Genomic DNA, 11,516 nt, shown 5'->3' on the forward strand with positions numbered 1-11,516 from the left:
TATTCAGGTAGTAAAAGAAGGAATATTTTTATTCAGGAAGTAAAAGAAGAGAAAGAGGGAGTAGAAGCTGAATTAGCAAGGGGGGGGCGGGAAAGGAGGAGGAACAAAGGGAGGATGATGAAAGTGCTAGAATAAGAGGGACACAGGCCTAGTGGGAACCCTGCCCTGGTACTCGAAAGAGCAGCTGGTCTACAGAGGCCTTGTCTTCAAATTCTAGACCCAAGGGCAGAGGAGGAACTGGGCAGGCCCCAGAAAGCTTCTGAATGTACTTAATGACAATGAATTGCACATCTAAAAATGATCAAATTGGGGGTGCCTGGGAGGCTCAGTTGGTTGGGCACCTGCCTTCGGCTCAGCTCATTATCTCAGGGTCCTGGGATGGAGTCCCACATGGGGGGTCCCTGCTCAGCAGGGGCCTTCTTCTCTCTCTGCCTCTGCCTCCGCCTCCCCCTGTCTCGTGTTCTTTCTTACTCTCCCTCAAATGAAGAAATAAAATCTTGAATGAATGGATAAATGAATGAATGAATGAATGAATGAATAAATAAATAAATAAATGTATGTAAAAATAAATGTAAAATAAATAAATAAATAAAAATGATCAAATTGTACATTTTATGTAATGTATGTTTTAGCACAATAAAAGAAGAAAGGAAAAGTAATGATCCCATCATTTTGGAAAACAGTGTACGGTTCCTCAAAAGGTTAAGCATAGAATGACCCTATGACCCAGCAGTTCCATGCTCAGGTGTGTGGACCGAAGAGAAACGAAAACATATGTCCACGCAAGAGCTTGTACATGAATGTTCACAGCAGCATTGTCTACAAAAGGAAACAACCCGGATGGTTATCAGTGGAAGAATGGGTGAACAAAATGTGGTCTCTCTGTGCAGTGGAACAGTGCTCAGCCGCAAAGGACGAAGTACCCACACCTGCTAAGACACAGATGCGCCTCAGAAACGTGGTGCTGGGGGAAAGATGCCAATCACAAAAGACCACACACCGTATGAACCTATACAAAATGTCCAGAATATACACAAATCTATAGTGACAGAAAGACAAGTAGTTGCCTAGAGCCAGGAAGGGGTTGGAGGGAAAAGAGAGTGAGTGCTGACAGGTCTGGGTTTCTTTTTCAGATGAAAACACTCTGGAATTGGATAGGGGTGGTGGTTGCACAACTCTGTAAATACACTAAAAATCTTTAACGACATATTAACAGTATAGATTTAATGGCATGTGAATCATATCTTGTTTTTAAAAAAGTAAGATTAAAAAACTGTTAGAAGAAATAGGAGTCTTTTGGGAAAAGTTTGGCCTTTAGTCCCGGCTTCAGGGGGCCATTCTTTTTGGCACAGGAACCCAGCAGATCCAGTGACCACAAAGCTGACTGGTGTCTCTGCCCCTCCCCCAGTGCCAGGCATCACAGGCTCAGGAGGCTCCCAGCAGGGAGAGGGTGTCAGGGAGGGCGATAGAGAGGGGGCCTGGGGAGAAGGGGAGGTGAGGAGCTTTGTGGTGGAAGGTAGGAGAAGGCACCAGGCTGCCTGGCCTGGGGCCCACTGTTCCCCTCCCCACACACCCTGGCCCTGGGACCCCTGGCCACATTCCCCATCTTGGGGGGACCCCTAGTTGTGAGAGAAGCCCCCATGGGAGAAGGCAGGGAGGTCTGGGGCACAGGCAGCAGACTGAGGAAGGCAAGCCAGGGGGTTGACCTCGCAGGCCCCGGCATCCTGGTTCCCCTGGAAATAGACAGAGTCTGCAGAATCGAAGGAGGGATCCTGGTCAAAGAAGTTGTAGGGTCGGAGGAAGAAGCCCACAGCATTGCCCACAGTCACCGTGTTGGGAACATCTTCTGCATGAGGGATGTGCAGGAAACCAGCTGTCACCCAGGCCACCAAGTCCTGGCAAGGGAGAAGAAAGAGGACCTGAGGCCTGGTTTTGTGAAAGATATACCTGCCTCCTACAGTAAGTAGCCTTGGATGTGAGGATTCAGCTGACCAACCCAGGAGAAACGTGAAATCACAAAGTTTTCTTTGTTTTTGATTTTTGGCTTTTTTTCTTAGTAGGTTCTAAAGACCCCCAAGGAATCTGGCTTGGGAGTGAACCAGGCAGCTCATCCTTGCTTGCCTCACCTCCCCCTCTTGCCTCTACCTCCTCCTCCTTCTCAGCTGACCTGCCCTGCAATGGTCTCGTTGTTGATGAAGTCAGTGAAATCCACAGTGGGAGTCCAAGGGTCATTCAAATTGTAGATGCTGGTGCTGCTGGGCTCTTCTTCCTTCCGCTGCGTTACGGCCAGCTGGTACCTACGGGAGATGTGGATTAGGTCCTGGGGTCATCAACCTGTCCTACTGCCCGAGGCCACCCTGAAGAGGGAGCACAGGGGGAAACTAGCACAAAGGTCTCACGGTGTCGAGCCTCTTTATGTACACTTGTTCTCTTTCTCTCTCTCTGTCCCATAGGGTTCTTGAGTTTATTCAATACCCTGTTTCTCCAACATCAACCGGCCCATTGTTCAGACCTCAGAAAGGACAGTCATCCTCACACATCCATCCAGATCCGAGCCCGCACCCTGGATGCATGTGTCTAGACTGATTCTCATCTTGAGTCAATTCCATGATGTCAAATGCCCGGATTTTAGGGCATGTTCCTCTCTTCTTCTTTTTTTTTTCCCTCCAACTTTTATTGCAAACATTTGAAACATGCAGAAAAGCTGAAAGAATGGCACTGTGAACAGTCATGTACCGCCAACCTAGATTCCACCTTCAACATTTTTTTATATTTGAGTTAGCTTGGAGCTCTCCATCTCTCCATCCATACAGTAGGCTTCGTTTTGAGTGGGACTAAGATTGTGGCCACAGGAGTGTGTGTGTGTGTGATTGTGTATGTGCCTGCACACCCAGAGGAGATGGAGCAAGGTTGCTTCTCAGCAACATGGGCCCTTCTTACAGTCCACCCCCTCCAGCCATTGACACCCCACCACTCACCTCCCCCAGCTGAAGGCTCTCTCCAGGGAGCTGTTCTGGGGCAGCGGCTCCCCTGCAAAGCTGAGCAACTGGATGCGGTAGCCCCGTGGATGACCCCACTTGTTGCTGTGGTTGCTGGCCAGGTGCACGTAACGGGGTAGAGTGCCCCCCAGGGGGAAGGCGGCCTGCTCCTCAGTCTCCAGAAGCTTCCTGGTCACCTGCAGCCTCTGCATCTGGTGTTCGGGGCTCCAGGGTACCGCCGTGGGGACATAGGTCATGTCCTCAGCCCAGACCCAGTTCTCTAGTCCTGCCAGGGTGGGGTGGAGGTGGGAGGGAGGGCTGGTCATGCTGCTGCCCTGTCCCCTCTGGACTGTGTCTCCTGCCCACCACTCACAGCTTCAGAGTGGGGGCCAAGGAGAAACCCAGAACTGACTGTGCCCCTTCTTCCCTTCCCTCTCCTCAAGCTATATCCTGGATCCAAAGATTTGGAGAAGGTCTTTCTGCCTAATGTCATCTCTGGTAATAATCTCAGATACCTTGTGACTGGACCTCCACTGACTTCTCCCTTTGAGGGCCTACAAGGTTAGAGCAGCCTAGCAGGCAATGTGCAGAGTCAGATTCCTTCTGACTCAAGGAAAGGGTCTCTGTCTCATGTCTGAAGCCCTATAGCATCACCAGAACACCCTTATCATGAAAATAATAGTAGCTGTATCTCACATTTATTACTCCTCAAGGAGCTCTACACTGGCAGGGCATTGATGCTTTACTTGTATGACAGCCTTATGAAGGAGGAACTACATTTGTCCCCATTGTATAGATGGGACAACTGAGACTTTGAGAAATTAAGGAATGTGCTCTCGTTTGTCATCAAGGGAATGTGGTTAGTATGGTGGTAGTGCTGGGGACCCAGGTCGTACTCTGGGTCCGCATGGCCCACACAGCAGCACACAGAGGAAAGCAACATAGAGAGGCCCCACCACGCACAGACAGCAGACATGTGGGCCAGAGGGAAGGAAAATCAGAGCCTGTGCCCAATGTTGCTGGAGTTTGGGAGTGTTTCCTATCATTTGAGGCTTGGCAAGGAATTAAGAGCAGGGCCAAAGGCATGAATGATTTTATCAGTATCTAACTAGGTATCATAGTAGCACTCAACTTAAGTGATCTGAAACCAAAGAGCAGTAAATACATGCCAAAGCTCTCTTCATACCTCCAAGGACCAGAAGAGAGCAGAGACGAAATAAGTAGACTCTCAGTTGCCTTTTGCAGATTCACTGCCCCCCGTCCACACCTCAGGGTTTCTACTCATAGGTGACAATTAAAGGCCAAGAGTTCTTTCTAGTACATCCACACAGTGGGCTCATGTAGACAATGACCACAGCAACAATGGCTAACACTCCCTACTACATGTCAGGCACCCTTCAAAGTGTTTGAAGAGACATCCTCGCTTAGGTGTGGAGATAAAGAGAGAAGTGTGTGCCAGGTAGAATGTATACATGTATTTTCTAGCTAAGTCCAATGAGCGAGCCTCAAAGCAATGACATCCAGTGATAATGAACACTCCTGGTACCCAGGTTTTGGTTTCTAAACAGTATCCTCCAATAAAAAGGAACCAGAGCTCCTTGGAGAAGTGGTTGGATTCCAGGGCTGGAGCAGCGAAAATACAAGATCAAACTGGAACAGATATTGGTGTCAAAAAGTAAAGAAGCACTCAAAAAAGGATGGAGTCATGTCAAAAGGACAAAGGAACCAACCAGAAGCATTTTCCAATGGCCAACACTGAAACAGTTCAAGGAACAAAATAAATGATACTGCTGGGTTATAACCCTTAGAGTAAAATAAATATCCATGAATCTATGCAGTTATGAAAAACTACACACATAAATAAATGTAAAAGGAGGATAACTTTTCCTTATGGAGAATTCTAGTTAATAAATGGGTAAAGAATAAGGAAAAATTTTGAAATGGCCAGCAAATTAATACGTTAATTAAATTATCTATTAAATTATTTGCATTAATAATTCTTGCAAAAAAAAAGTACAATCTTGATCTAAACATGAGAAAATAACAGAGAAATCCAATTTGAGAAACACTGTATAAAATAATGACCAAGGGCAGCTGGGGTGGCTCAGCGGTTTAGTGCTGCCTTCAGCCCAGGGTGAGATCCTGGAGACCTGGGATCGAGTCCCACCTCAGGCTCCCTGCATGGAGCCTGCTTATCCCTCTGCCTTGTGTCTCTGCCTCTCTCTGTGTGTCTCTCATGAATAAATAAAACAAAATAATGACCAATCTCTTCCTTAGGTCAAGGTCATGAAAGACAAGAAAAGTCTAAGAAGCTGTCATAGATTGGAGGAAACTAAGGAGAAAAGTCACCTACATGCACAGTGGGATCTTGGATTAGATCCTGAAACAGAAAAAGAGAGGTATTGAAAGAACTAATGAAACCCTAATAAGTTCTGTTGTTTAGTTAATAGTACTGTAATAATGCTAATCTCCTGGCTTTGATTGCCATGCTGGGTTAGGTAAGATGTTAACATTAGGGGGAGCTGGGTGAAGGGTACATGGGAATTGGACAATGTTTGCAAATTTTCTTAAGTCTAAAATTTTTAAAAAGATTTTATTTATTCATGAGAGACACAGAGAGAAGCAGAAACATAGGCAGAGGGAGAAACAGGCTCCTCATGGGGAGCTCTATGCAGGACTTGATCCCAGGACCACGGGATCATGCCCGGAGCTGAACAGCTGAGCCACCCAGATGCACTCCTAATTCTAAAATATTTCAAAAGAGAAAGTGTTTTGGGGGGCACCTGGCTGGCTCAGTTGAAAGAGCCTGAGACTCACAATCTCAGAGTTGTGAATCTCAGAGTCCCATACTGGGTGTAGAGATTACTGAAATAAATTAGTTGGTTTTTTTTTTTTTTTTAAGAGAAAGTGTTTTAAAGTACTCATCATTAATCCTCAAACAGTCTTTTTTTTTTTTCCTCAAACAGTCTTAATGAAGAATGCATGGTTACATCATTTTTACCCTTGGGTAAACTGAAGTACAGAGCAGTTAATCATAAAAATGTTTCTATCATACACATTTTTCAAGGCACTCCACATGTTCTCCACTCCTACATTAGAATGTAAGCTTTTTGAGAGCAAGGATGTTGTTTCTTTTGTTAAATTGCATCAGTGCAGTGGTTGACACAAATATGTGTTCATGGGGTGCCTGGGTAGCCAGTTAGTTAGGTGTCTGACTCTTGATTTCAGCTCAGATCATGATCACAAGGTCATGAGATTGAGCCCTGCATTAGGCTCCATGTTGGCTGTAGAACCTGCTGAAGATTCTCTTTTTCCCTCTCCCTCTTCCCTTCTCCTCACTCCATGTCTCTTAAAAAAAAAAAAAAAATCAACTATTTGTTGCTTGTCTGAGTGATACGTTGTTACATGAAAAAAAAGAAATAGCAAAATATATATACATTATGATCCAAATTGGTAATACAAATTCTAAATATTTATATCAGTATCTCAGATTTATAGATAGTATACAATATAATAAACGTTAAAATTTATTAAATATTGCAGATGACATATTTAAAAATATGGAAGAATTTTTTTTAAGTATAGAAGAATAATCGATCTGCTAAGGGTAAAAATCTCTGAGGAATCTTTCTTTTTCTTTTTCTTTTTTTTGTTCCTGTTTTTGTTTTTATTTTAGTTCGATTTGCCAACATATAGTATAAGGAATCTGACTTTCACATTTACTTCATATGCTTATATATATATATATATATGTACATATATGTATAAATATTTTATTTATTTATTTGAGAGAGAGAGAAAACACATGCAAGAGTACAAACAGGCAAGAGGCAGAAGGAGAGGGAGAAGCAGACTCCCACTGAGCAGGGAGCCCCAGGTGGGGCTCAATCCTAGGACCCTGGGATCATGACCTGAGCCGAAGGCAGATGCTTAACCGACTGAGCCGCCTAGTTGCCCCATATGCTTCTATATTTTTAATGTTTGAGTGAGGATGCTTAAAGCTAGACATGGAGACCCCAGCCCCCTCTGCTGGAATCCTTGCTTCCCCAGGGATGTCTTACCTCCTACATCCAGATCCACCTTGAAGTGGGCACTGTGGGTGTGGACAGTACCCAGCGTGTGTTCCCCAACCTGGTTCCCATAACTTTGGGCAGCACCAAAGAGGAATGTTGAGCTGATGTAGCCGGTGGCATGGAGTCGGACTTCTATGGCCCCATTGGGGTGGAAGACCATATCCCACACATAATCATAATTGAGCATGGTTGACACAGATCTGACAACCAGCACTGTCTCTGAAAGACCCCCAAAATAGTGGGAGTGGATATCTGAGTGGTGTCGCCTCAGGGGGAGGCCCTGGTTCTGTTCAAACACACAAATGGCATCCCGTATTGTCTTGGGGGTGTGGGACTCCAGAAGGTAGTGCCAGTCCACATAGGTGGCCAGGTAGGGGCAGTCTACCCCCCGGGTCAGAGTTGAAGAGAAATGACCCAAGCCAAATCCACCATCTGTATACCGGCTTCGCAGAGCAGAAGGAGAATTTCCACCATAGATGGCCAAGGCCTCTTGGAGGCTGATCTCATAAGCTAGTCGTTCTCCCTGGAAGCGGATGTCAAAGATCCTGGGGCCACTGAAAGCTCCAAGGCCAAAGGAGAAAGTCCACAATGAGGAGCTCACTCGACTGCCCTGGACACTGAAACGGGGGCCCTGGGGTAGGAACTGCAGAGGAGGAGCTGGACCCGGAGGCACCTGGGACTTGAGGGACCAGGACCCACCTGTGCCATTGTCTGGGACCAGCACCACATTCACCAGGCCTGCCTCAAACTGGTCCTCCAGATGGGCCAAACTGTCATAGTAGCGGCCTTGAAAGAACACCTTCTGGATGGTCCAGCGGGCAGGGTCCAGAGCCTTGTGGTCTACCAGCAATTCCAACCCCACGGGATGCAGGAAAAACCCAGCCCCTGAGATGTTGTAGTAGAGGCCAAACCAGGTGGCCCTGTCCCCTGACTGCAGACCTCGGGGGGCCGTGTTCATCGTCACCAGATTCCGTCCTTGGCGTTTGTAGAAGCAGCAGTGGTGGAGGAGCCCAGCAGCCTGGGGCAGCTCCCTGTCGAAGATCAGCTGGTCTATGTCCAGGTACTCCCGGATCAGCACGGGGCGTCGGTGATAGGGCAGGGGGCCCCCGTGACGCTCCACTGTCACATCCCGCAGGTGGGTGGGGTGAGGCAGCGGCCCCACCACCAGCTCACTCACATTGGGCTGGGGTTGTCCACCAAAGAAGATGATGGCCAGTGCCTCCCGGGCAGGCGGGGGGCTCCCCCTATCCAGGTGGGCCAGGGCTGCAGCCTTGGAGGGCAAGTGCAGCTCCACCGAGAAGACGCAGTTATCCGAGGGGCGGGCCTGGGCTGCATCCACCAGGCCTGGCCCTAGCTGCTGGGTCAGGAAGCTCATCACAGCTGTCAGCTCCTCTCGGCTCAGGTCTGCAAACAGCTGGCTCTGGCCGGGGTGTGTCCAGGGCTGGGCGCTGGGGGACACAGCGGGGCAGTGCAGGGGCTGGCCGGGTTCACATTCCCTCTCCATTCCTTTCTCTCTTCCACCTTCACCCATGCCTGTCACCAGAACACTACATAGGCACAAAATAATGAAGATAGCCATAATTAAATCTCCTGCACCGTCCTTACACTCCGGAATCCTTATGAAGAATGGGAAATAGAAAGATAAAAGACAATGGGACCTGGGTGCAGGATGTGTCTTTGAGTCTCTGGAGTTTCCTGGTCTCTGAGCAGTGCTGCTGGGCAAGAGGCCTGATGGGCACATTGAAGATAAGCTGCCAGAAAAAAAAAAAAAAAGATAAGCTGCCAGGGGCAGATGGTGGTATAGGGGTGGAGGTGGAGGTGGAGCTGGAGGGGGCCAGGGGTCAGGCCAAGCTCGGGAGGTGGGGCTGAAGTTGGAACCTGGACTTTAAGTGGCCCACATATGCCTCTGTCCTCTTGTTCCAAATCAAACAGTCAGGGTCAGGGTTGGCGAACCAAGTTGGGGGAAGGGTGGGTTTTGGAAATAACAGAGCTGGAGGGAGGCAAGAGAAAGAAGTAACATGGACAGAAAAGGACAGTCGTTGCGTTCTTCTTCTATCCTCCAGTGGAATCTTTTTCTTTGCTACCAGGCTGCAAGTGAAACTTGCCTGCCCACACCTCTCCAGCTGGATTCCCTCCTCCCCCCCAGGTTCTGCTTCTCATCACACTCTCCTACTCCTCAACAGCTATCAGCCAGAACCCAGGCATCCCTTGTTTTCTTGTTTTTAAAGATTGGATTTTTAAGTAACTTCTACACCCAATGTGGGGCTCAAACTCACAATCCGGAGATCCAGAGGTACACACTCCACCAACTGAGCCAGCCAGGAACCCGACAATTCAGCTATATTTTGATATGGAAACCCAAAGGGTTTTCCTTTACCTTGTTCTTTAAAGTGGTAGGGGCAGTGGCACCCATTCCAAAGTGGTGCGAAAGGCAGGGTCATGCCCTGTTCCAGCGAAGCAAGCCCTCAGTGTCCTCAAGGAAAATGGGAACTGGTTTTTTCTTTTGCTGAGTTGGTTTTCATACTCTGCAGAAGCTTTTGTGGGAAAAAAAGCATTTTAAATATTTTTAATTTATTTTTTATTATATTTTTAAAAGATTTTATTTATTTATTAGAGAGAGAGAGAGAGAGAGAGAGAGGCAGAGACAGGCAGAGGGAGAAGCAGGCTCCATGCAGGGAGCCCGATGTGGGACTCGAGCCCGGGTCTCCAGGATCATGCCCTGGGCCGAAGGTGGCGCTAAACCGCTGAGCCACTGGGGCTGCCATGCCCAAATATTTTTAATTAAAAAAATTTTTTTGAAACCATTTTGATGGGGGCACCTGTGTCGCTCAATGGTTGGCCATCTACCTTCAGCTCAGGTCATGATACTGGGGTCCTGGGATCGAGTCCCACGTCGGGCTCTCCACAAGGAGCCTGCTTCTCCCTCTGCCTATGTCTCTGTCTCTCTCTCTCTCTCTGTCTCTCCTGAATAAATAATTAATTAAAAAAAAAAAGAAAACATTTTGATGAACAAACACGAAATGTTTGATAAACAATCTAGAAAACATAAGTATACAGTGACAAATGCACTTCCCTTTTGTCCCTCAGGTTCCCTCCGCAGAAACAACTGCTTTAACCAGTATCTCATGGGTCATCTGGGCTATTTTGGGGTGACAGAAAAAGGAGGGTACAGGGCTTTGGCACAGGAGAAAGTAGATGTGGGTCAACCCTGATGGCAGGTCCCTCTTCCCATCACCCCACTAGCAAGGCTGGCCTCAGAGCCGCAGAAAGTGAACATAATCATGGTGACTGCTGTCACCTGAAGACTAGCTGACTACCACCCCCCAATCCCAGACTACAGAGTCTTCCCTAACCCTGAAGACGATCACCCCCCACAAGCATGCCCATAATTGAATTTCCTACCAACCAGGTACAATGGCACAGAGCCTGATATAGAAACATAAAGAAACAGGACATTTAGCACCTACCCCTGAGTGTTGGGGAGCAGATTCCACACCCAGTGCTCCCATCAACTGAGCAGTAACAGGGACACAAGGGACTAGAGAATTTCTTGCAGTCAAGATGGGGATAATAGGATTACTACTACAAAGGCAGGAAGGGGTCATTGGAAATGGGCCATGTGACCTTTAGAATAAAAGGGAGCAGAATCAGGGGCGTCTGGGTGGCTCAGTCAGTTAAGCGTCTGCCTTTGACTCAGGTCGTGATCTTGGGGTCCTGGAATCAAGCCCCACATGGGGCTTCCTGCTCAGCAGGGAGTCTACTCCCTGTCCCCGCCCCCACTCATGCTCTCTCTCTCTCTCTCTCTCTCATAAACAAATACAATCTTAAAAAAAGAGAGAGAGAAAGAGAGAGAGAGGAACCAGAATCTAATGTCGAGGCCTAGCCCTGACCTCAAGGCAATGTGCCAACCAGGAGACTCAAATCTGGGCTCTTTGGTAAGTTATTGTCTGTCTCAGCTCCCAGCTAAGAACACAGCGTTATGGTGACTCTTGTTTCTTTGTCCTACTCAGTGTTGTCAAGCAGAAATTAAGAACGTTCGCTCCAGTCAGGTATCACTAGGCTCTCATATGGAGAGGTGGGTCATGATAGGGGGAGAGCCCTTTGCCTTGGCTGGTAGGGGAGCTGGTATATAAAAGATGCCACCCCTAAATGTCTGCTGTCACATTGTGCCCTCCAATATCCTTTAATTCAAATCTTCACCACTGTCAGGTCAAATACCCTAAACACTTGCTGGAAGGGTGTCTCTTTTGGAAAATTACTCATGAGACAGGACCATTAGGCCCTGCTCCTCTCAGTGGGTCTTATTTCCCTTTGAATGAAGTGGCCCTGGCTTCTGTGAATAGGATGAGTTTATCCCTGAGAGGCCAAGTCCACCCCGGCCTGCAGGCTGAAGCTTGGGCTCTAGAGCCTGGTGTCTCAGTGGAGCTGCTGCTGCAGAGGCTCTGAGTGGTCAGCTGGGGCCACC

General features: G+C 47.8%; 1 protein-coding gene across 2 annotated transcripts; it reads right to left on the bottom strand.

Moving 5' to 3' along the window:
* Positions 1 to 1,209: 1,209 nt before the first annotated feature.
* LOC140593662 (amine oxidase [copper-containing] 3-like) lies at positions 1,210 to 8,822 on the bottom strand. 2 transcript variants are annotated; one of them, XM_025987089.2, is made up of 4 exons: positions 7,040 to 8,822; positions 2,979 to 3,264; positions 2,168 to 2,297; positions 1,210 to 1,895 (listed from the first exon to the last, which is right to left on the bottom strand). In XM_025987089.2, the coding sequence occupies exons 1-4, from the start codon at positions 8,790 to 8,792 to the stop codon at positions 1,620 to 1,622; spliced, it is 2,445 nt and encodes an 814-aa protein (XP_025842874.2). In that variant the 5' UTR covers positions 8,793 to 8,822; the 3' UTR covers positions 1,210 to 1,619. The 2 variants fall into 2 exon arrangements, with proteins under 2 accessions (XP_025842874.2, XP_072603219.1); XM_072747118.1 differs by having other exon boundaries at positions 7,751 to 8,800.
* Between the last annotated feature and the right edge of the window lie 2,694 nt (positions 8,823 to 11,516).

Source organism: Vulpes vulpes, chromosome 2 (assembly GCF_048418805.1).
Source record: "Vulpes vulpes isolate BD-2025 chromosome 2, VulVul3, whole genome shotgun sequence".
Lineage (NCBI taxonomy): Eukaryota > Metazoa > Chordata > Mammalia > Carnivora > Canidae > Vulpes > Vulpes vulpes.